We start from the raw sequence: 25,315 nt of genomic DNA on the forward strand, positions 1-25,315 counted from the left end.
AGCGAGAAATAATTTACAAAGATAAATGTTGATGTACTAATTCAATTAGTTTGTGCTTTGCAAGGGGGGGTGGGGTGGAGTATTACCAGCCTTTTTGAGAGTAGTAGCTGGGATTTGAGATATTCACTCACTGTCAGAGAAATGAAGCCCTACTGAGAGTAATGTTGTACTGGCTTGAGGTTAGTAGGTGCTGCCATCTAGTGGTAATAGGGAGATAGCAGGCAGGAAAGGTGAGCAGGTTTCATTAACGGTGCACTATGAAATGTCCTAAGACACTATGAAATTGTCTAGGACACAGAAGACCTGGAGGGGGGAGAGTATTTATCGATCCGCGGTAGGCTGCTGAATCCCTCACACAGGAAGGCAGATATATAAGTTTTAGTAGGTAATTACATTAACTAATTTAAGGCAGCATACAGTCACAAAGTTAGTTTTGGGGAGTCCTCACAGTAGCTCTATTGGCTCAGGCTGGCAGGCAAAATCCAGGGAAACTTCTGAGGTGTTGCAGGAGGTATTCCGTTTATAGATTTAGAGGCAGGGAGGGAGCATCCCAAGTGAAGAACGGGAGGTGAAACACGCTACAGCAGGAACCAGCTCTGGGTAAAGAAGGATATTCAGATTTTCCTTTATTTAGATGACTTTCTTATGTTTGCAGAATATTTTTCAAAATATCAGTAATCTCTTTCTCGCTCTCTCTCTTGAGTGAGAGATTTCCTGCACAGGCTGAGATTGCAAGATAACATTCAAAAGTATTTCTTGACTGTCATCCAGGATTGTATTCCTGGAATGTCAGCTTTAATACCTCAATTCAAAGAGCTTTTCATCCTTAGGGGAAAAAAATAAATCTTTATTTAGATCTATTGTTAAGATTTTCCAAACAGACTTCAGTCACTACAAGGGAATACCTTAGGATTTTGGGTAACGTGGCATATATAATTCTCATGATACCCATGGAAGGACTCCACATGAGAAAGATACAGTAATGCTGCAAATCTCTTTAGTCCCAGTGTGATGCCCCACCACTGGACCAGTAATCATGGAGCCTCAATCCTCACCACTGGCACCAGTGGGGGATGTACACTGAGAGGATGACAAGTAAACACACCGTATTTCCAGATGCAGCTCTCTGCATCAAGTGCAGTTTCCCTTAAGAGCACATAGAGACCATAGTCAGTCCAGGGCTGTTTTCTCCAGATCCACAATAAGACTTTCCACTGGTACAGCTATAGAGTTGAGATCTCAGCTGAGTGGCCAAGCTAAGACCTCCAGCACCTTGTCTCTCCAACCAGTGCTTCGTGTCCCTACCCAAGTAGCTGACACACACACTCTTTGATGTTTGATTTAAACACACACACACACACACACACACACACACACACACACACACACACACACACATGGGAAAGGCTGGCACAAGTTTACTAGCTATGCACTCTGTGATGCCCGTGCACTGGCCCAGTAATCAAGGAGCCTTAGTCCTCACCGCTGACAACAGTGAGGGATGTACACATTGGGAGAATTACAAGTGCACACATAGTAAAGTACAATTTCCCTTAAGAACACACGAGATCACTATTAGTCTGGGGGCTGGTTTCTCTCTCTTTCTCCAGATCCCCAATAAGACTCACACTAGCACAGCTATAGGGTTGAGAACTCAGCTGAGTGGCCAAGCCAAAACCTCCAGCACCTCCCCTTTCCAACCATTGCTTTGTGTCCCTGCCCAAGTAGCTGACACACACACTTTGAGATTTGATTTATATAACACACACCTGGGAAAGGCTGGCACAGGTTTACTAGCTATGTCCCCTTCTGCCCAGACTATAAGGTAGTACCAGCTGTCACCAGCCAGTACTTATCAACTACTTTTAAGGCCCTTACCAAAGGGTGCCCAATCTTACAGTGTAATGTTACTATTCTCTTCTCTTTCTAACTAGATATAATATGAACAGTTTATTTTTTAGAATAAAGATTTTTCCGTTGAAGGTGTCTCGTGGTGTATCCTGACTTAGTTACCTTTTGTGATTATATCTAGTTACTATACTTAAGATACTTGTTATTTTCTGTTTTAAACATTTCCCAAAATTGTTTAATTTGGTTAATGTATTACCAGTTAATTTATTTTTTTTTTTGCATATTTCAGCTATGGACTAGCTTCAAGTTTTTTCCCCTTTTTGTTACACAGTGAAGAATTCAAATAAAAAAAAATATTCAAAAAAGAAGTTTGTGTTCCAGAGCAGCATTCAGTAAACTGCCTCTATCATCTTTCATTGTAAGACATAGTTATGAGTCACATTTTCAAAATAATCCTTTGACAAATGCATTACAAGTTTATTTCAGTCTACAAACTCAAATCTTACCTACATTAGCAACTAATATAACTATTCTATTAGTGACACTATCATCAGAAACTGATCTGGTCTAAAATAATAATTTTATAAAATTTAAATTAAGAAGTGTCCCAACAGCTAATATACTAAATGTATGAACACTGTCTCTCTCTCTCTCTCTCTATATATATATATATATATATATATGTGTGTGTGTGTGTTGTTAAATATTCAACATTACTGTATATATATATATATATATATATATATATATATATATATATATATATATATATATATGGGTCTACTTCAAACCATTGAAATCTCATAACATTGAAAAGACCATAACATCGAAAACCCAAAACAACGAAACCTCAGAACACTGAAACTTTGCATCATAAGACTGAAAACTACAATGCAAATGTAAATAACATCCCCTCCACCTATAACACCACCAAACTAATAAACACACATTTTCTACGTTTCTGCAGGGGGGCAAGCCCCACTGCACCCCCCACCCCCCCATAAATTAAATATACCAACTCCAAGATCATGCTACAGTGGAAAAAAGTACAGACTGGCAAAATAAATACTTTTTTCCCTACTCACTTCTGCCAGCACTTCTCAGAACACTAACTTAACTTCCATAAAACCAACACATTCATATGTTTACATTCTGAATGGTGATCATGTTACAGTGGGGTTAGGAAATTAACTTTTTACTACTGTAGTGCAATCTTGGAGTTGGTATATTTAATTTATGGGGGGGGGCAGAGCCCCCCACATGGGAGATGCAGGGGGGCTTGACTCCTGCATAAACATAGTAAAAACTGTGTTTCTTTGGTGTTGTTATATGTGGAGGGGATGTTATTTACATGTGTGTTGTAGTTTTCTATGTTATGATGCACACCTTCAGTGTTTTGAGTTTTCGTTGTTTTGGGTTTTCAATGTTATGGCTTCAATGTTTTGAAGTAGACCTATATATATATATATATATATATATATATATATATATATATATATTGATATTGTAATGTTTAATCTTTAACAAAATTCACAGCTTCCCCACTGATTAGGAAACTGAAATAGTAGAAGGAAACACCAGGAGTAGAGTTGTGTGTTACATAGGTCCTGTTATTTTTTATAAATCCTTTCAGGTTGCTTAAGGACAGCTGATTCTTTAACAGGTAACAATTAACTTTTAAAATATCCTTATAAGTGTAACAAAATTAAGTCACTGTTAACTTTGTTATTGGGGTATCTCATCATCTCTCTATGTATCTAATGGTGAAGAGGGACTCCCTACAGGCGAATACAAAAAAAAAAAAAAAAAATGTATAAAATTCAAGGCCTGTATAAAATAAATGTCTTCAGCTGGAAACCCTGAGTATTGACAGGAAAAATTCTTAGTCATGATACTGATAAGAAGGAAAATTAAGCGGTCTCTCTCTCTCTCTATATATATATATATATATATATATATATCTATATCTATATCTATATATCTATATCTATATATCTATATCTATATATCTATATCTATATATATATATATATATATATATATATGGGTCCCCTTCAGTAGATGGAACTTTTAAATGTTCAAAGACGATATGGCCGAGAACATAACTTTGAACATTTAAAAGTCTGAATGGAGATACGTGTACAGAGCGGAATGGGAAGATTTCCCATTTCCGCAATGTAGTGCGATCTCAGAGTTGGCATATTTAAGTAAGGGGGTGGGGGGTACAGGGGGCATAGCCCGCCTGCTACAGCAGTTCATTTTTTTTTTGTTTTTTCTTTTTTTCCTTCAGTGTTTGAACGATTACAATTCGAAAACGATAATATCGAACACCAAAAGCCAACCTAGGAACGGTTTTAACATGGGTCGAGATAGGTGTTCAGTGTTGTTGCCAAACTATAAACCTCTCCCCGATCTCAACCCATGTTAAAACCCGTTTGTAGGTTGGCTTTTGGTGTTCCATTTTACCGTTTTTGAACTTCCGTGTTCGACAAAAATGCAGTCGACTGAGTTCGCTTTGAACATCTAATAGCCATATATATAAATATAAATATAAAACTTGGCAAGGAAGTCTACTGAATTGTTGTACATACTCACTAGAACAAGTAGTGCTGTAAACAATAATGTATTATGTTTATTTTTAAAGTCTAACCCAAAATGTAATTTACATTGTTCCAGGGCAAATTGACTACCAATAACAATAATTTCTATCAGAGGTGCAGAGTAAATGCAAAAAAGAGTTTCTTGTTATGGAGGACTTGAATGCCTCTAAGGTTCCAAAAGGGGAAATGAGATAAGCATGGTCCACGAAATGCAAAACCACATGAGAACTTGAGTTTCATTTGGAATGTAAACCTTATAATACTCATGCAAAAAAAAAACACTTGTATGAATACAATTGTATGGTGTAAGGCCCACTAAAGCAATATTGAATCTGTTCTGGATCTACTTTAGACCAAGCCATAATGCCCATGTCCAAAAGAGGTTTAGAGCAGTACTGATACATCCACAATATAGTGCAAAATTGTATTTAATATAAATAGCATAAGGTAGCTATGAAAACAGTTCAGCAAGTCTTCACATTCAGTGGTTCTCATGGGGGCAGCAAGCTGAAACAAGTCTCTTGCTCAGGTATATAAACAGCATTAAAACATGGCTCTCACTGAGAATATAAACATGATATGAAGATAAATGCAAATTATTGTGTTCCTCATCTCTTATTTTAGTGACACAATACTTTTTATTTGGTCACCCAGCAGCAGATGATAGTATTTCAGATCTTAAAAACAAAGCAACATCAGGCTTTCTTTTAAAGATAGCTATTTATTCCCTACTTCTCAGTACTAGATGGATTTTACTCCTAATAAGAAACTGTTTTATAATAAAGAATCTTCTCATGCTTTTCCACAACAAAAGCAGCTCAAAGTGAAACACTCCATTAATAATCCATGCTACAAAGGAAAATGAAGATACAACTTAAAAAAAAAACTTCAAAATGAATGCTACCTTCCTCTTACTCCTTTCTCTTATCCATTGCTCTCTCCTAGTTATGCATAGAAGAAAAATTTCAGAGATGTTTGCTGCTTGGTAGCAGATTACTGTGGAAAAGGGATACTGTTGAGTTGTGCAACTGGACTTCTTTAGACACAAAACTAAAGGATAAACTTTCTCGAAGGTAAAATGGCAAGTACTGTTACAAGAGATAGGTCAGGGCTTTTATTCCAGATTGTTTATAGTTACCAAAAAGACTCAAACCTCAATAGTTTTGTAAGTACAGAATTTATCAGGATTGTGTTGGCGAAAACTAATTTTTTTGATAGAATAGAATTCTTACATGGCTGCTCTGGGTATAGAAGATGATTATCTTCATATTCCAGTGTCCTTTTCACAGCAAAATATTACACAAACAATACAACATCATTTTATGTTTTCTTTTTTAAAACACCTTTATTGAATTTTCCAATTTTAAAAGAGTGACCAGAATCCAACTACATTGACAGAAAAGAAAAGATATGGTAGTAATATATCCATTATTTTCTTGTAGTATGCATATATTCTTTTTTAACGAATTTAATTTCCTCCAGCATGAAGTAAATTGCTTATTTCCTGCCATCCCTTTAACCTCCTCATCTTCCTGAGCATCACTCTGCACTGCATGCAATGTTCCCACAGATTCCATTTATTTCTAAGTTGCTCCTACCCTTTTCTAAAGAAGTTATTTTATCTCATTTACAGTATTCAGTATTTCAGTTACAGTTGGTATAGATTTTGATATCCTTATTCTATTAATTGTTTGGTAGGAAATAGAAACAAAATTAGTAAGACCTTACTGTGTCTAGGGAATTCAGATCCAGTATCCCTTGTCAAAAGAAAAAAAGAATGATTTCTTTAATTGCAACTATTTCTTCTGACAAAGTACTCTGTAGGAAATCTTTTTAAGTCTGCCAACTCATTACATTCCCAAGTAAACAGATTCCCAATTACCTTTTTCTTTTCCATCACACCTCCAGCATTTGCTTTCTTCCTGAAGAGAAATATGCAAGAAAACACTTCTATGCAAAAATCCTAAACCATCTGGACTCTCTTGCATATTTCAGAGTCATATAGATGTCCTTCCACCGCTCCTATGTAAGTTACCTTTCCATTGTATTTTTGCAATCTTTTCTAACCACCAATGACTGGTTCTTATCATGAAATATTTGATATGCCGTACTAATCCTTTTTAACAGCAGCTTCTTATTTTACAGACCTGGTCTTTCATTTAACACTCCTTTGTTCCTTTCTCTTTATGTGCAATCCATTATAAATCCTTGGTAGAGAATGCAATCTCAAACCTTTAGTCCAAACCTCCGCTTAGCCTCATGCCACTCTATTAAATTTCATTCCTTTATTTACTCGTAGTAGCTTGGTTCCTGTACTATTTTTTTCTCCTTTAAACTTCAGCCCTTTCTTGCCTATTTTCATATCGATCATTCCTGTTGGTAAAGTCTCTTTTCTTCTTTTCCCATGGCTTAATTCATAGACTATTCTACTTTATGAATATAATATTCTCTATGGGTCCTATTATTCTCCTTAAGGACCTGCATTCAAAATCCCACACTCTCTTTATTTCACACTTATCATCATCTTCCATTTCAAATTTGATTCATAACCTCTTAGTTGTGTTAGTTATACGAGGCATAACTTTGTAGATATTTGTACATGGATCACCTTCGTAGCAGCCTGAGGTATTTGGGTGTTACCCCCTGCTCCAGCTTGCTTCCAGTGCATTTGATACCTTCCACATACTCCAGCTGCCTGGAGAGATAGAGGCTTTCCCTATAAAAAACAGGCGCTTGGAGCACCAGATTACTTCACAGCTTTTATGTCTCTAAAATGAGAGCTTCACTGGTGGGCCCCATGACTTTGTCAGTCAACTAGCAATTTTGCTACAGATGGGCAGATAAGTCCCTTTCGGAAAAAGCCTTCCTATTTTATTACTCTTCTAAATAAAAATTGTACTTTTCTTGTCAGTTTTATTATTTTTACTAAGAAATAAAATGACTTGTGCTGTTATTGCACTGGGACAATGGAGTTGTTATGATGGTGCTTGTGTAAACGGTTTATGAGGAAATGTTTGCTTTTTGACTAAAAACTATTCCTTTTATTGAAGTTGTATGTTTCAGTACAGGATATTGTGGTTGTGAGAAACTTTCAGAGGTTTACTTACCTCAGAACTACTTGTTCTATGCCAGTCTCGTATGGGCTTCACTCTTCAGACTTCTTTCCCAGCTTAGCGGTGGAGCAGCAGTTGGTCTCTGTAGTTATTCCTTCCCCAGCACACTAAAAGAAAACAAAATGTTAAGGAGTCTTTAAGGGATACCCTGGCTCTTAGGTTGTTTCATCCACTGGCAGGAGACTCTGCTGTAGCCAATAGTTATTCCACAGACCACCCATCTTGTTCTCCCAGTCCTCTTCATGCAGCCTTCCAAGCCAACAAAGACCAGGGGTCAGCCACCTCCTCTGCAGCTATAGAATGCCATTAGCAGCCATGGGAGAGACACTTTTCTTTTTCTGTGGAGATGGAGCAGATGAAGGGTGCACACTTAGCAAGGATGGGATTTTGGATCCTGGGTTCAGTGTTCCTAAGAGCCAGACATTGTTAAGGGGAAAGCGTTTAGTGAGAAAAACTGTTTCTGTTTTCATGGACAGAGTGCATTTACTGGAATTTGCCAATGAATTGATAACTACTTTTTCCTCATTGTCTCAATCTGCTTGGAGAAAAAGGGAAAGGAAAGGGAAAATAATGTCTTCTCATTCTGACAGGATTTTCCAGTCAGAAGAGCACTCAGTGTGTGTGTGGGAGGGTATACCTCAAAAGTTTTATCTCAGTTTGAACATTCTGATTTTGAGGCTAATTTTGCTTCAGAATTCCCTGTTGAAATTTCTTTCACTGATGTTTTATCTAACGTGAAATAAGTGTTTCAGTGGGATCTGAATGAAATTTCTATGGGACAAAAAATGTATTATGATTTGTTGCAGTTACAGATGCCTAAAACTGCTCCCATTCCTCCTCTGTTGCCTGCTTTAGAGAATGATTTCATCATTGCATCAAGTCTTCCTGATGGTGGGCAACCTTCATTCCCAAAGGTGCCCCAGACCCATAAGTACCTGTTTTCTAATCCTAAAGCAGATCCAGCAGTCGTTACTTTAATCAGATGTGCTACTGCTGCTGCTAAACAAGTTACTGTTACTAATACCATTCCTACTGACAAAGACGAGAAAGAAACTGATAAGTTGTGGAAGAAACTCCATTATTTTTGTACTTCAACTTTCAGAATTTTGAACTGTCAATCTCGTAAATTAAAGTTTTTGCCTTTGTCTTTGAGAATATGCAGAAGTTAACGGTTAACCTTTCTTCTTATGAGGCAAAGAATTCAGTAAATACTTCTGTGACAGCTGTTTCTCAAGTGACAAAGCATTTCCACAGGCAGTTCCATCCCTTACGATGGGGATTTCTGTGAAATTTGTTTGTTGGTATGGAGAAGATTAACTCAGCCATAGAGGCCATCAGGAAGGATCCTTTTGTAGAATATGATAGAATGCATTTCTTATTTATGTGGTGTACTGTTGTTTTGCTTAAGCACTTCCCGTACCAATAGATCTTCAAAAGAATATCATGCAGCAAGATTTTGTCTCCTTCTTTGAATCTCACTTGTACTTAAACTCCCTGAGTTGTTTACTTCTGGTTTTGCCTGTCTGGTGGCCAGAATAGATTGCCCCAGATTACCAAGAAAAAGGCAAAAAGTTTACACCAGGGTTATCCTCTACTGCCCTGCTCAATTTGGAAGGTGATCTTTAAGTGCTTGAAAAGGATGGCAGAGCTTCTATGTTTAAGGTGCATATGGATAGGCATCTTATAGTGTGTGTGATCACTTACCTAGTATGCTCCTTTGTTCCGCAGTCTTTAGTGGTTAATGAGAATGATGTACATTTTGCTGCACTGCGTGCAAGGAGAATGATGCATTTCATGTCATCGATATGGACAACTCTTCATCCTTGATGGGTCACATTTTGCAGATGGATCTACTGAAATTGTAAGACTTCTACTATCTTGGTAAGTTTATGGTAATTCTTTTTGTAATTTGTATGTTCTGGCAGATAAGTAGAAGTCAGTAGATTTCATTAAATTACAGTAGTGGTTTCCTTTTTGTTTAAATAATCTTTCCTTTTCATGTTTGTAACACATCTCTCTTGGTGTGCATTATCATTGAAGGTTGTTATATAATAAAAGACTTTGTTGTTTTTATTTGACTGCTGCATGTTTTCATGTATACAAGCAAACAGTGAATTAGTAAGCTACATTGCAGAGATACAACAACCTCTTGGAAAAAAAAACTGTAGTAATTGTTATATCTGTGACAATTGTACTTTGACTAGAATTAATTTAGCATCTATATGACCTTTGTAAAAGTGTTTTACCTGCATTTGTTTTTGTGTCTCTGTATTTATCTTCTCTTGCAGTGATAGTAAATTGCATTAAATTAGAAATGCAAATGTTCTTAATTTGTTTGAGACCAGGTGCCCACTAGAACTGGGCATTCTTGGGTATTTTGTCAGGCCATTGTGATTGCTATAAAGTTTTGTGCTTCTGCTCTAGACAAATTTTTTTCTGTGGAGACAATTGCTTTGGAAAACCTATATTTTAACAGTGTAATATTTCTACTCCACACTTTATTAATAAGATGGAGGAGCACTTTATTGATAACACAGAGGAACCCAAGACTGTGAAAGACTATGTCCTTCCTTCAAATTGTCCGAATTTAATGTTCTTACAGACTGATTTTATCCATTTTAAGAAGAGCTGTTGCAGCTGTAATGTTTGGTAGTGATTTTTTAAGCATACTCTAAAATGCACATATCTTGTTTAATGTTGGTGTAGGGGATGGGAATAGTTGCTGCTTTAGTCTGGCACATGCTTGGAAAATTCTGATGAGGTTATTTCTTGTTAAAGTACTTTAGCTGCTTAGACTGTTAGCTGAAAATATTTCATATTCTGTTGTCTCCTGTGCAGCCACAGACAAATAGTGCCAAAAACAGCGTCACCAGTCCTAAAGGAAACACACCTCCAGCTGCTCTGGTATTGATTTTGTTGTATCCTTCTTGTCTTGTCTGCTTGCTCTGCTATGAAGGAAACACTCCTGAAACAGACTGTGGGACACTATGGGCAGTATTTATTTCAGCCTGGGGACATCTACATTTGCCTCATAGTTTAAATTTTAACACATTTCCTCCATCCTTTGATAAATGCCTGCTCATTCTTGTGATTTTCAAATATTTTAAGATGAACCCATTTGATTATGGCTTTCTCCCTCCATATTACTGTTACTTGTGTAAGCAATAGGGCCATTGTTCCACCTAGATTAGTTTCTGGCATACACTTTGCCAGAGTTGGAGTTGCAGTGGAGATTACATGTGCAGAGTGAGAGATGTGCATGTTTGTTTGTAGCAAAAAATATCCTGATTCACATGGATGAGAGAGAATTATGTCTTATTTACTTAATAAAATAAAGGGGAAAGGAAAAGGATAGCTATAGAGTGACTTTCTTGTTTTTCTATTGGTTAATAGGCATGGCAAAACGGTGTGCCTATTTTATGCATGACTTTCTTCAAGGTATGTGTACTTGACAAAAGTGAGGGTTTAACATTAGTGTTCAGTTTGCTGACTTCAGTAGATGGATTGTAGTACATTACAGGCTCTAGCATGAGGTAATGGATTATTTTATTTATATTTGTTTACTAGGGTTGTGCACTGGTTAATATTGACCAATATCAGGCTCAGCCCAGACTTGATAGAGACCATTGGATCTTTTACCATTTGCAGCTTTGTATGGATTACTTGTAATGCTCCATTATTAGGGACTGTGTGTTCCAAAAGCCATTTATTGAGAAGAATCAAAATGAAGTGTATCCTGTGATTACTGAATTAGTTATAACCCTTCTTTCACTTTTTATTGTAAAAATTCTTAACCCACACCACTGACCACAGACAAAAATTAAGACCTTTTTTGAGATTATTTTGGTACTGTTACCATTTCTGCAAGGTGGTATAGCCTTATTTTTCTTTCTATCAAAATAGATTAAAAGATTCAGCATAAACATTTTTTAAATGTAAAGGGAGTGTATCTCCAAGCAATTTTAAACTTTTATCCTATTCTCTAAAGGAGGTTTTTCTTCTTCCTGCTAACCAGACATCAGTTTCACCACAGTAAGGTACTTTTGTTCAGTTGAATTTATTGATTTCTACAGCTTTTAAGTACAAAACTTTATCTGGCTTTGTTTGATTGTACTTGTAGTTCTGTTAAAACCAAGCCATTTGGTTCCATTAACACCAGTGGTTCAGAAACAGTTTTTCTTGTCCCTCTGTCCTCACACAGATTGGGTAGTATAAAAGTCTTAAGGCATTTTCTGAATTGAGAGTCTTTTGTTAAAGCTGACCTGCAATGCCTAGGTAAAACTTTAAACCAGCTCAGTAGTGGGCTTTAGTACAAATACTCAGGAAGGGGGACAGTGGATAAGTGAGTTGACCTTTCTTTGGGAAATTCAGTATATGATGACCAACCTTTACCTTCTTAGGAAGCTATTCAAGCCAAACTTTTACATGCAGAGTCCTTAGTGGGCTTTACCATAAGATTTCCTGGCACTTTTCCCCAGAAGAAGAAGAAGAAAAAAAAAATATTTATTCTTTTGAGTTCTGTGGTAAAGACTTAAATTCCTAATGTGCTTACTGAGGACTAGCTGTACAGTTTTATTTATTTACTGAGATTTGTTTCCTGGAAAAGTCCAACTGGGCAGAGTGACCCTTTTTCAGCTAAAGCTCCTTGAATGTTAATTGAGGTTACAAAGAGATGTGTTAATACATGCAATGAAAAACAAGTATTACATAGATGTATACAAAATAATAATGAGTTCTGGACACATTATGAATCTAAAATTTAGTAAGGGGTACAGTCACTGCAGCAGGCTGAGATTCACATAGGTTAAATTCAGATGCAAAAACACAGCATGAATATTGGGTGATCAGATTATAAATACAGTTAACATCATATTGAAGCATAACAGTGTGAAGAAAGAGTAAACATTTATGATTACGAAATAGAATGTCATGTTAAAATATTAGATATGAAGTTTTGTCATTTTCATTCATTCCTCAACTGTTGGGTTCGAATCTGACTTGGCCACTTTTACCAGGTCATGGAACACTGAAGCTCTGAAGCTCCTCCCTTTCCATAATGGCCCTGGTCCCCTAACATTCCTCAGATCTCTTTTACCACCTTAGCGTACTGATATGGTCAGTGCAAATTCTCTGGTTGACTAGCTAACTTTTTGTGTGCAAAAACTTTTCTTCAAAATTTTCTCTTGGATTACTATCTTATATTAATCCTAATTTTTTTGTAGCGCTGTCCTCCTTTTTTTCTTGTTACACTGTTGTCTGTAAATCTGGTTACCATTGCTGGAATCCCTTTTCTTGTACTAATTTAGTATTTCTGTGGTTACCATCGTTGGTGACCTCTTTTCTCCTTTCCCCTTGTTTTTCAAAAAAAAAACTCTCCTTTTCTATTTGGGTTTTTTTTTTTTTTTGTATTTTACAATGTCTGAACAAAAACCTTCAAGTTTCAAAAAATGTGTGGCTTGCAACCATAAAATACTCCTGTCTGATGCACACACTAAATGCATCTGTTGTCTAGGCTCTGTGTATTGAGACTCAAATTGTGGCATATACAAAGCCTTTAATCCTAGGGCTTTGATAGACTGAAAGAATAAACTAATCTTAAGAGGTTTGCCTCCTCCTAAGTCAACAGCATCATCTGGGGCTCATACTCTCAAGAATTCTGATAAAAGGGATGCAAAAACATTCCACAGCTCTGTCTTCTCCTTTGACTCTGGGCTCAGAACTGTCTCGCAGAGGTCGAAGGCAAAATCTGATAAGTCTCCTCAGATCCAGTCTCCACCATTGGTGTTGAAACTGGTTTCCTCTCGACTACCTTCTTCTTACTTGGAGAGGTCTCCTAGACAACATCTCTCAAGAGCACGATCAACAGCATTTTCTACTTGTTCCTCCAGAAATCTGACTGAAGCTGATGTGGACAGGATGATGATGAAGTTCCTGTCAATGCAGATTGACCCCATTGGGTCTGGAGACCTTTGTTAGTACTATCCCACCAATTCTGGCTCCTTCTCCAATTCGATCATTGGTTTCAGAGCAGTGGATCCAAAGATTCTGGAGTCTTCTGCATTGGATTTGAAGATTATGGTATCTACGACTCCGGTGGTGTCTCTGACTGGACCAGCACTGAGCACTTTGGAGCCAAATGATTCTTGGAGCTATAGCATCAGCACCAAGTCCGGGGTATTGGAGTCTACTCCAAAATTGTCAGAGCTGTCTCTGCCCCTCACACCTTTGGCGTTAGCTTGGCTCCAACTCCCTCCTTGAGAGGTTTGCCTTCTGGGCAGAGGGAGCCTATGGTTTGGAAACATTTTCTCAGAGCCATTGGTTTCCTACTGTACAAGGCAGTCTGCTTTCGAGGTAGTGGAGAAAGCATTTTCTTTTCCTGAGATCGAAACTCCCCCCCAGCTTATACTTCCCAACTCAATTCGTCTCTGCATGTAGAGCCTCAAGCACCTGTGTCACTGGGGCATCCAGCCAAGGCAAGCCATCAGGATACCCAGCAAGGTATATTCATTTCTTCAGATGCTTCTCCTGAGCAGAAGTTCCCAGAAAGAAAATGTGTAACAGGAGGCAGTTAGACTCTCCACGAGAGTCAGTCACAGAGGATACTGACTTTGATGAAGGAAAAGGGTCCCTTAGATCACCACCCAGTGACATCTCATTTGGAGAAATTCTAGAACTTCTAAAACAAAAGGGCGGTTGGTCTCCCATCAACCCTTCCCAAAAGGTGTCAGTATTCCTGGAGGCTTTGGGAGCTGACCTGTCTACCTCCTGGGTGACTCTGCCCATTGATAAGCTCATTGATTGTGTCTTGATGCATGGAAGGAACATGACATCATCGAGCTTACCCCCAAGAGACCAGCTAGTATCCCGGCACTGCCAAAGGTTAGGGAGTTTTGGAGCAAAGGTGTACCTGTTGAAGTTATGGTTGTAGCGGCAGCTGCATAAAAGGAACTAGCAGAGCAAAGTTTCACTGTCCACCCCCTTAACAGGAAGTCTAGAGAATTGGAAAGATTTGGGAAGTGTGGTATATGCTTTAGAGATCTCTGCTGTTTGGTTGCGGAATTATTTGGCACACTTCACTAAACTCTAGAGGTATATGATTAAGGAACTCACCAAATCCCTCTCTGGCACTATATCTGCTGAGAGCTTAGGCAGACAATACAGTTGCCTCGCAGTTGGCTACCCTCCAATCCATTTCAAACTTGTCCATGAGACTTCTTTCCCATGCAGCTGAGGGTACCTTCCAGGTGGCAGGTTCAGGCATTTCCATAAGCAAGATAAGCTTGGATGCACTTGTTTGATTTTGTGTGTGATTTGTGAAATCATTCAAATCTTCCTTTGTCACTACTTCTTTTGACAGAAGTTCTTTGTTTGGCCCCAAGATTAAACACACACTCTTCATGTGTGAGCAGGAAGGTAAAACCCTGTTTACTGTGGGCATATGTTTTGTGATCCCTCAGTGGACATTTCCTAGGAAAGAACGAGGCAGATGGAAAAATGTCATCTATATCATAATATCGACAGCTTAGGTTGTCGAATCCTAAAACATCGACACCTAAGCTTCGAAAGCTAACAATAGCAAACTGCCACATCATCGAATTCTTTCCTCGGGAAAGAATTCGGGTGGCCGTCCATAAACAAAAATAAACAAACACATCTAAACATAGTGGGGGGGCTGCACCCCGCACCCCCCCCAACTAAATATACCAACTCTGAGATCAATGTACATTGGGGAAAGGGGAAATCCCTGATAATGGCCACGCAAATTCTTTCCTGAGGAAATAATTTGATGATGTGGCCATTCGCTATTGTAAGCGTTCACCGCTTAGGTGCCGATGATTAAGCATTCGACAACCTAAGCTGTCAACAGTTCAATAAGAACCCGAAAAATGTGGTTCAGAAAATCCCAGGGTCCCTTCCAAAATCCATGTGAAGATAGTTCCCCCAGGGTTAGAGGGGAGACCCCTAATGGAAGACGCCATCCCTGCAGCAGAGGTGGTCTGCAGAACCAGGGGTCTAGACATACTTTCTCTGACAGATCCTATCAGTGCTCCTGAAAGGAGGCCTAAATGTCCATCTCTGGAGGCAGTTGGGGTTGCTTATTCCTGCACCAGAGAGCCTGGGTAGAGATTACAAAAGACGCATGGGTGCAGAAAATTATTTTCAGAGATTATAGAATGCCCTTTTCCTTACCCCCCTTAATAATAAACAAAATCCCTGCTGTTCTATTCAGTCAGAGGGAAGCAGCAGCAGCATTAGAGATAAACAAGCTGCTAAAAAGAGTCATCCATGAAGTCCCCCCAGACCAGAGAGGATCCGAAACTTACTCAGAATTATTTTAAGTGCCCAAGAAAACAGGGGTCTGGAGACCAATTTTGAATCTCATCAATCTGGATAAGTCATTTCATTACACAAAGTTCCAGATGGTCACTGTTCGGTCCATTCTGCCTTTTCTGCATAAGAACGACTGGATGTGCTTGATAGCTCTTCAGGATGATTGCTATCATATCAAAATGAATAGATGATCCAGGAGATAGCTGCACTTCTGGCTGAGAGCCAGTCATGATCATTTCAGAGCTCTGACCTTTGGTCTCATCACAACCTCCAGGGTGTTTACCAAGTGCACGGCAGTAGTAGCATTTCACTGGAGGCTACAAGGATTCTGGGTATTTCCCTATTCAGATGATACTGGCTCATAACCACTCTGACCAGGCATCATCTCATCAAAGCTCAAGACTATGTACTCCAGTTATGCTCTCACCTAGGAATTACCATCAATCACAATAAATTTCAGCTCGAGCTAACTCATGTATTGGAGTTCATTGGAGCTTTGCTTAATACAGTATCTATAGCAACCTCTCTCCCTATCACAAGGGTTCAAACAGTTCAATCCCAGGTCAGAAAGATCATTTAAAATTCTTCTCTTTTAGCTTGACTTGATCCTTCAAGCATTGTGGTCTGCATGTGCAGCAATCATTCTGGTACCGTTAGCAAGGTATCACATGAGGATCCTTCAGTGGACTTCAGCAACTCAGTGGTCCAGTCTCCATCACCCTTTAACTACTTAGATCAAGATAACGCAGGCTTGCAGAAATTGCCTTCTGTGGTTGATTCATTCAGATCAGGTGAAAGAAGGTTGTCCTTTTGGTCTCCCTCAGCCCAAGGCAATAGTGACTATGGACCCTTTCCAGATCGGGTGAAGGGACACTTCTTGGGAAAGACCGTCCAAGACACACGGGCTCCAAAAGAGGCTAACATGCACATCAGTGTTCTGGAAATGAGCTGTCCTTCTAACATTGTAGACCTTCCAAGACACTCTCCCCTCCAGGACTATTGCAATCCAGACAGACAATATGTCAGTGGTCTGATACATCAGCAGACAAGGGGGAGCCAAATCTTACACTCTGTGTTGAGAAGTTATGAGAGTGTGGCAATGGGCAATCTCTTCCAGTCGGTTGCTGATAACCATGCATATTCCAGGGAAATCCACTGTGATTGCAGACAAGCTAAGCAGGTTAATTCTAATGCCTCATGAGTGATCCCTTAATATGAAGGTTGTGGAAAGAATTTTCCACTGATGGGGACAACTATGCTGCAATTTCTTTGCATCTTCCTTCAACAAGTGCAGCAGGTGGTTTGCTCCGATCTCCCGACAGGGGGAGCCACCAAGGGATGTTCTACTTCTCGATTGACCCCCCCCCCGTCTTTTTTATGCATACCCCCAACTAGATGTAATTCCCAAATTTCTTCAGAAAGCTACTCAGTTGAAGAGCACTGTTATGCTCATTGCCCCTTACTGGCCTCATCAGATTGGTTTCCCTTTCTTTGGCCTCAGCTACTTCACCCACCATGGATTCTGGATCCAATTCCAGACCGTATGTGACACATTTGGACATTCCAGGCCTAAAGCTGACTGCGTGGTTTCTCCACTTTCATTGATTGCTAGATAGCCCAGGCTCTCCTCCCCTGTCCACCACATTCTTTTATCTTACCATAAAGCTCCCACCAGAAAACTTTCAGAAGTGGAAAACTTTGTTTTTTGGGCACAGCTAAATGACATAGACCCTTTTTCTGCACTAATTCCTAAAGTTCTTGAATTTTTAGCGGCAATTTTCAAATAAGGTGCTAACTCTTCTACTATCAAAGTGCAATTAGCTGCCATTTCCAGTTTTCATGTAGGAGTGAATAACTCACCTTTTCCTTCCTCCAAACTTTATAAAGCCTTTCTAAAGGGACTTTTCTTCCTAGTCCTCCATTTAAAAGATCCCACTCCTCCATGGGATTTAAACATTTTTTACAGTCCTTGACTCAGTCTCCCTTTGAACCATCAGCTAAGTGTGAAATAAAATTTTTATCCTGCAAAACTGCATTCTTAGTGGCCATTACCTCAGCTAGGAGAGTTTCAGAACTGCAGGCCCTGCCTTCTAAACTCCTTCATATTTAATTTTTCTTAAGGATAAGGTGTCCTTGCAAACCAGTTCCTCTTTTCTTCCTAAGGTGTCCTTGCAAACCAGTTCCTCTTTTCTTCCTAAGGTGGTGTCAGAATCCAGTATTAATCAGACTATCTTCCAGTTTTCTTTCCAAATGTTTCAAATAAAGGGGAGGAGTATGTGCTACACCTTTTGTACATTCACAGACAATTATTGTTTTATCTACATAGAACCAGAAAATTTGAGGAAATCAGAGCAGTTATTTGTTTCCTTTTCAGAATCAAAATTGGGCAATTCAGGCTCTAAAATGAATTTGACTAAATGGTTAATTGATTGTATTACCTTTGTGCAACCACTACTTGGGCTAATCCTTATACCTTTATTGCTCATTACAAATCTTTCCATAGAGACCTTCCGGATATGGGTAGCTGCGGACTCTGTCTGAACAGTTGAAGAATTAATGAAAATTACATCAGATAAAAAGTTATGTACTCACTGTAACCACCATTTTGGGTGAGTTGTGGCTAACACACCAGGCACTGCTGTGATCCAGGCCCTGCTGGTAAATATGGGTGTCATGGGGGGATTGACAGCTGTACCTTATCATCATCATCAACCCCCCTTTTTTTTCCATTTTCTACATGGAGTTGGGGCGTGTGAACTGTTGCTGTCTCTCTCTGTTCAGTGCCATTCTCATACGTTCTTCGGCACTCGTGCTCGACTGTCACAGGTCTTCTCTCACACAATCCATCCACCTCTTTGCTGGATGCCGTCATTTTCTCTTGCTTTATTCCTGTCTGTTTCAAATCATCTTCACCAGATTTTCTTCTGCACATTTGCTCAAACCACCACAATCTATTCTGTTCTGTTTCACCTTTTCTGCAATTGGAGCTATTTTAGCTTCTGTTCTGGTGTTCTTATTTTGTTATCTGTTCCACAGGATGATCCTGTCACCCATCGCTGGCACTTCATCCCCATCAACTGTAGCTTCCTCAACTGCTCTGCTTTACTGCACCATACAGTAGTACCGGTCACACCAATGTTTTGTGCACCTTACTTTTCAGCTTCTGTGGCATTCTCCTTTCATACACTACCACTGATACTCTGTCCCTGTTTGCTGCAGCCTCTCTGATTCTAGCCTTGACCTACTCATTCAGACTTCCCTTCTCCTCAACCACTCCTCCCAGATACTAGAAGCTGTTAACCTGTTCCACTGTCTTCCCTTCTATCTCAATTTTTAGCTTCTTTTGAATGCCCACATTTGTTGCCATTACAACTGTCTTATCTGTACTCGGTTTCCTCCCATGTTCCTTCAGTTTTGCATTCCATTCCCATATCTTTGCTGAAGTTCTTGCTCAGAGTATGCCTGTAATGCAACATCATCTACATCCACCAACTTTGTTGATCTGTCCTATCCAGCCTGTTTGCTAATGTAGTCCATCACAACTATGAACAGCAGTGGGCTCAGAGCCAAACCCCAGTACAACCCCACTCCCACTGGGAGTCCCTCTGTGAGACTGAGTACTGTTCGTACTTGAGTCATTTGGTCCTTTTGCATAGCCTGCACTGATTCTGTCAATGTTTATGGGACTTTGAACCACCACAGGACTGCGCATATCAGCTTTCTTGGGACCTGATCATATGCTTTATCCTTCTCCAAGTCTAGGAATGTCCAGTTGACTCTTTCCTCATCTGTAGCTTCTTCTCAACTATCTGTCTTACTGCAAACATTAGGTCAGTTGTGCTGCATCCTGATCTGAATCCAAACTGCTCGTTTCCCATCTTACTTTCTATTACTCTGTGTATTTATTTGTCAATCACCCTCTCCAGAACTTTCATGCAGTGTGATAGGACTTTGATACCTCTGTACTGCCCACAGTTGTGAATGTCCCTTTTTTTCTTAAACACTGGCAGTAATATGCTTATTCTCCAGTCATCTGGAATACGTCTTTCTCTCCATACTTTTTTAAGTACCCTCAGGAACCATTTCTTCCCTATCTCACCCAAATCTTTATCATATCTGCTGTGACCACATCTGAGCCTCCTGCTTTCCCTGAACTCATTTTCCTTAGTGCTGTTCTTTCTTCTTCTAAGGTGAGCTTCTCCTCTTCTTTCAAAGTACAACAGCTGTGGGGTTTTCTTTCTTCAGAAGCTACTAGAAGTACTCCTTCTATCCGTCTTTGATATTCTGTGGACTGGTGAGCATGTTGTTGCTGGCATCCCTTATGAAGGATATCTTACTGTCTTCTTTATCTTTCTGTCTTTGTCTTTTAACCTGATAGTTACTTTGTGACATCTACTGAGTCACTTTCAAGAAGCTGGTAGAGTACCTCTGATGCATTTTTTTTTTTTTGCTTTCGCAACTCCTCTCATACCCTCTTTGTTAGGCAGTCAGTATTCCTTCCAAGCTTGGTCCGTCTCTTCTTTCTCCCACATTTTCCTGCACTCCTTAATTCCTTTGATGGCTTCCTGGACTTCTGAATTCCATCACCAGCTTTCGTTATGTACCTTATATCCATACATGGCTCAACCGCATATTCTTCAACTCCACCTAAGTCCTGTTCTTCTTGAGGTGCCAGAGCCCTGAGTAATTCCTTGAACTGTCGTGCTTTCTCTCCAGTCATCTTCCACATATTCAGCCTCACTGTTGATCTTAGACCCTTTTCTGATCACTGCTTGCAGCTGATTGTGGAAACTAGTGTTTTATGCTGTGGGGTGACTGTTTCACTGGGGAAGACTTTGCAATTTATGATTCTACCCCAGTGTCATTTTTTCACTAGGAGGAAGTCTGTCTGAGTTTCATGTTGGCCACTCTTGTATGTAATCTTGTGACTGTCTCTCTTTCTGATCCGTGTGTTGGCCACCATCAAGCCATTTGGCAGACAGAAGTCTAGAATTGCCTCCTCTTCTTTATTCCTGTTCCCACCCATCTGGACACAGGCAATTCTTGTATCCTCTTCTGTCTTTCCTGATTTGTGCATTCGGGTCACCTATTATCAACATCAATTCATGTTGTCCTGCTTTATCCAGTAGGTCCTGCAACTGCTGTCTGAATGCACTCTTTTCTTCACTATCACAACCCTGCTGTGGAGCATAGGCTGAGTTTATGAATAGTGGCTTGTTGTTATACTGGAGTCTGATTACCACAAGTCTGTCAGTAGTTCTGATGGCATCCTTCACTGTCTTCTGAAGTCTGTCCCTCAGCACAATTCCCACACCATTTCTAGCCTGTATTTCTCCTGAGTAGTAGACACTGGATCCCAAGCCAAGTAGCTATGCTGCATTGCCCTTCCACCTTGTCTCTTGGATATGTAGGATATCCAGCCTCCTCCTTATAGGTTCATCGGTTGGTACTAGGCTATCGGCGGCCCTAGGGCCTATACAAGCCTAGCCATAATTCCCTGGCTATTTCTTCCCTGGACCCTTGTCTAGCAAGGCGACTGACATGATCCCCGGGGTAAATTTCCTTTCTCCCATCCAATCATCAAGGTTCCTTTTGAAAATGGCCAAAGAGGCGCGCTGCTTGACATGTATGGGCAATCTCTTCCAGAGTCTGGGGAGTCTCTGGGTCAGGAACCTATCCCTCCAGCGTATTTTGTTTATTGTGATGACAAGGTTTAGATCCCTGGAGCGTGTGGCTCTGAGGGATTGGGATTTCTTTAAGTGTAGCATGTCCAACATAGGTTCATAGGTCATTATCATCATGTCATCTACTTCCAAGCTGCATCCTTTCAGTTAACCTACATTGAGTGTAGCAATTCATAGTTCATTTTGGCAAGTTGATTGGTTTTACATCCAGCTTTCGCTCTACAGAGCTATCCCAGGTAACCTAAGCTGGACAACTGGACACTTGCTAGCCAGTAGCTTATTGACCCAGGGCTGCTGTGCTTTATGGTGGGCACATACTGGCCAACAGGGGCACATACACACCTACAACTGTTAGCATGGATCCCTGGCATAGGTCTGAGTAGACTTTAACAACATTCGTCACCACAACCAAATTCCTGAGAGCCTTATTTTACACCACCAAGTGTCTAGTTCTGCCTTAGCATGCAGTCTGTGTACCCTGGTTTCCTATCTTGAAGATACTCTGCACCACAGTAGAGGCACCTAATTTGCAGTAATTTGCAAACTTGATTAGCCTGAGACCTTGAATGCCCATTAATTTAATGTATTCATTTGTTAACTAGGTAAGTGTACTGGTCATCATGGATTGTTTTAATTCATGACCCACTTCAGAAGGACAAGGATTAATGCAATATGTATGTGCACTTTAGAGTAGCCAGTTAACTGGCATGTTTTTGAGAGATTGGATGAGACTGCAGTTCCAAGGGGGAAAAAAATGAAACCGATAACAGAGTGAGCATGCAAACACCACACAGATGGTCATCAGTGTTAAAGACTAAACTCTGAACCACAAAGCCTGGAGCTGTGGGGCAGAAATCACCATCACTGAGGTACTGAAACATTATTACTTGCATTTAGGTTAATGGTTCATAGATGTTTACTAGGCTAACAACCACAAGTTCCTTTTTAAGCCTAGCCATGCATCCCAAATATCTGACAAATTTTGGTACCATTGATAACTGTAAGCAGGGGCTTAGGAGGTGAAACATTTACGAGCGGGGGCCTGGGATTTGAACCATTTACAGGTTGCCTGTGTCCATTATATGCCAAATCAGGGATGAACTTCCTGTTCCCCATCCAGTTGTCCAAATTGCACTTGAATTGGGTTAAGGAAGAACTGTGATTTACATGCATGGGGAGCTGTTCCAGAGAAGGGGTAGTCTCTGGGATACATGTCTCTCTGTCCAGCAGGTCCTGTTTATATCACAGGCAAGGTTTAAGTCTTTGCATGGATAATTCTGGTGCTGTTTGTTTTGTGGATATGCAGGAAGCCCATCAGAGTGGGGTCTGACAATGCCTTGTATGCCAGGCATAGATCTCGCCTCAATCGCCTATAGGAGACAAAATACAAGGATAGGGCCTTGAGGTGGTCTGCATAGGATATGTTACTTATACTCTGTATTCTTTTACTGAGGAACTCTGTGGATGTTCCAGTTGTTGGATATGCCTGGTTAGGTACATACCAAAAGGGGCATTGTACTCAATGATAGGTCTGATGAATGCATAATACAGTGGAACAATGACTTCTTTGGATCGAGATGCCATACCTTTGTTTATAAGTTACACACCATAGAATGATTTCCTCATTACTGTAGGCATGTGATGGTCAAAGACTATATTACTGTCTGTGTGTGTCCCCAAGTCACTGACGACCAGGTCAGCTGTTAGGGTTGTATTGTCAATATGATAGTTACTAGGGGTAGGTCACTTCCCAAAGGATGCTGTTGTGCATTTCTTAGCATTTAGTTTTAATCCATGGCTTTGATACCAGTTTTGTCCATGTCAGCCTTTCCCGGAGAACATTTCTTTTGATGAGCGATTCAATGGCAGCTCCTAATTTGCAGTCATCTGCAAATTTATTCAGCCAAAGGCTATTGACATTGGCCTTGATTTTCGAGAAATAAATGGAAAAAAGTAGCAGTCCCAGGACCAAGCAGTAAGTACTGTTCGCACTTTATGATGAATAAGAAGATTATGAAAGCTGTGCTAATATTATTTAACCCATTGATTCTAAAGCTGAATCATTGAGACAGCTAATGCCTTGGTGGTTGATATCAATTTTTATTTCACCACCGAATGGAAACTATGCAGTTCACCACCACAAAAAGAAAGAAGCCAGTGATTACCTTAATAATTTATTAAAATTCAAGTCCAGTAAGTGATGCAAAATGTAGTCCCACAACACTGGTAAAACAAATGAACACCTGGATCCAATAAAATCTTTCCATGAAGCATACATAAAAACTGCTTGAAAGCAAACTCCTCTAGTGCCTTGGCTTCTCAGCCTTTACAGAGTATATCCCTTCTCATACATCACATCTTTAAATATTATAATCACAAACAATTAACCAATCACAGATCCTAAATTGATTAAAGGAAGCACTTCCAATGACATTCTTTATTCATTCCATTTGGAATTAACGTATTGAATTTCAGAATAAAAATAGATTCCATTTTCCAAAGTTGCTTTTTGATATCAAAATCATACATTTATTGCACTTAACCTAAAATCGTAGCCTGAAGACCCTGTATATTTCCATTGTGACATTCCTTAATATGTAATGCAACAGAACTTTCTTATTTGCCTTTCCTAACATCCCTGACATGTTCCTTTAGTCTTTGTTTAAAACTTCTCTTACTTTCCCCTATATATACCTTACCACAGGAACATTTCAAACCATATACTATACCTGCACTATTACAAGAAAACCTTCCATTGCATGTAAAATTTTTTCCATTAATTTTTTTCAAAGCCTTTTACAATATAGTGACAACTGCACTTTCCACAAGGGAAAGTGCCCATTGAATCTACTGACATATTCTTATTACTTGCAGGCAACTGAAACTTGCCATGCACTAAAATATTTCTTATACTTCTACCTTTCGAATAAGAGAACATAGGAAACTCATTAACTTTTATATTAAGAAATTTACTTTTTTTCTAAAATGCTCCAGTGATATTTTACCAAGTTTACTAAAACTTCTGAAAACACTGTGTATTTAGTCACAAAACATAATCTCTGTTTGTCCTGTTTATACACTCTCCCTTATGTACTATACATCCTTCTAGTATTATTTTGTTGCATAACCCTTTTTCTGCTTTCTTCCACATCTACTTTATTATAGCCCCTATTTACAAACATATACACTGTTTTTTCTATCTCCTTCTCACAATCTTTTTTATCACTACATATTCTTTTTATTCTAAGAAGTTCTCCATAAGGAATGGATTTAATTGTATGAGGGGGTTGGCAGCTGTCCCCATGCAATATATGACCACTCTCTTCAAACTTTCTATATGTATACTCGTTTGTATCCTACCTTCATTTATACCTTGCAAAGTTATATCAAGAAACTTTACTTTTTCCCCTTTCTGTATTCCATCAGATTTGATATTATAGGGGTTTATTTGAACCTTTTGCACAAATGTATTTACTTCTTCCCATCCTCCTTCACAGATAAATATTAAGTCATTTATGAACCTATGATATTTTATAACACATTTCGTAAAAAACTCATTACTATAAACTTATTTATTTTCAAACATGCCTATAAAAAGGTTTGCATACATGGGGGCAAAACCTGCCCCCATGGCTGTTCCATGGAGCTGTTTGAAAAGTTCCCCATTAAACTCAAAAATATTATCGTTTAGACAAAACTGCACCAATTCAATAATAAAATGTGTTTTAGGTGTATG

General features: G+C 39.3%; 1 protein-coding gene across 12 annotated transcripts in view; it reads left to right on the plus strand.

The window, feature by feature from the left end:
• CAMK2B (calcium/calmodulin dependent protein kinase II beta) overlaps window positions 1–25,315 on the plus strand; it is a 3,372,251-nt gene that overhangs the window by 2,284,965 nt on the left and 1,061,971 nt on the right. For 9 of the 12 annotated variants that reach the window (XM_044084245.1, XM_044084244.1, XM_044084249.1 and 6 more), the window contains one exon: window positions 10,403–10,468. The exons of the other annotated variants lie outside the window; for them this stretch is intronic. In XM_044084245.1, coding sequence (XP_043940180.1) covers window positions 10,403–10,468 — 66 coding nt within the window. The remainder of the gene's footprint in view (window positions 1–10,402; window positions 10,469–25,315) is intronic. 12 annotated transcript variants of the gene reach the window in all.

Source organism: Protopterus annectens, chromosome 9.part0 (assembly GCF_019279795.1).
Source record: "Protopterus annectens isolate FY-2018-M chromosome 9.part0, PAN1.0, whole genome shotgun sequence".
Taxonomy (NCBI): Eukaryota; Metazoa; Chordata; order Ceratodontiformes; family Protopteridae; genus Protopterus; species Protopterus annectens.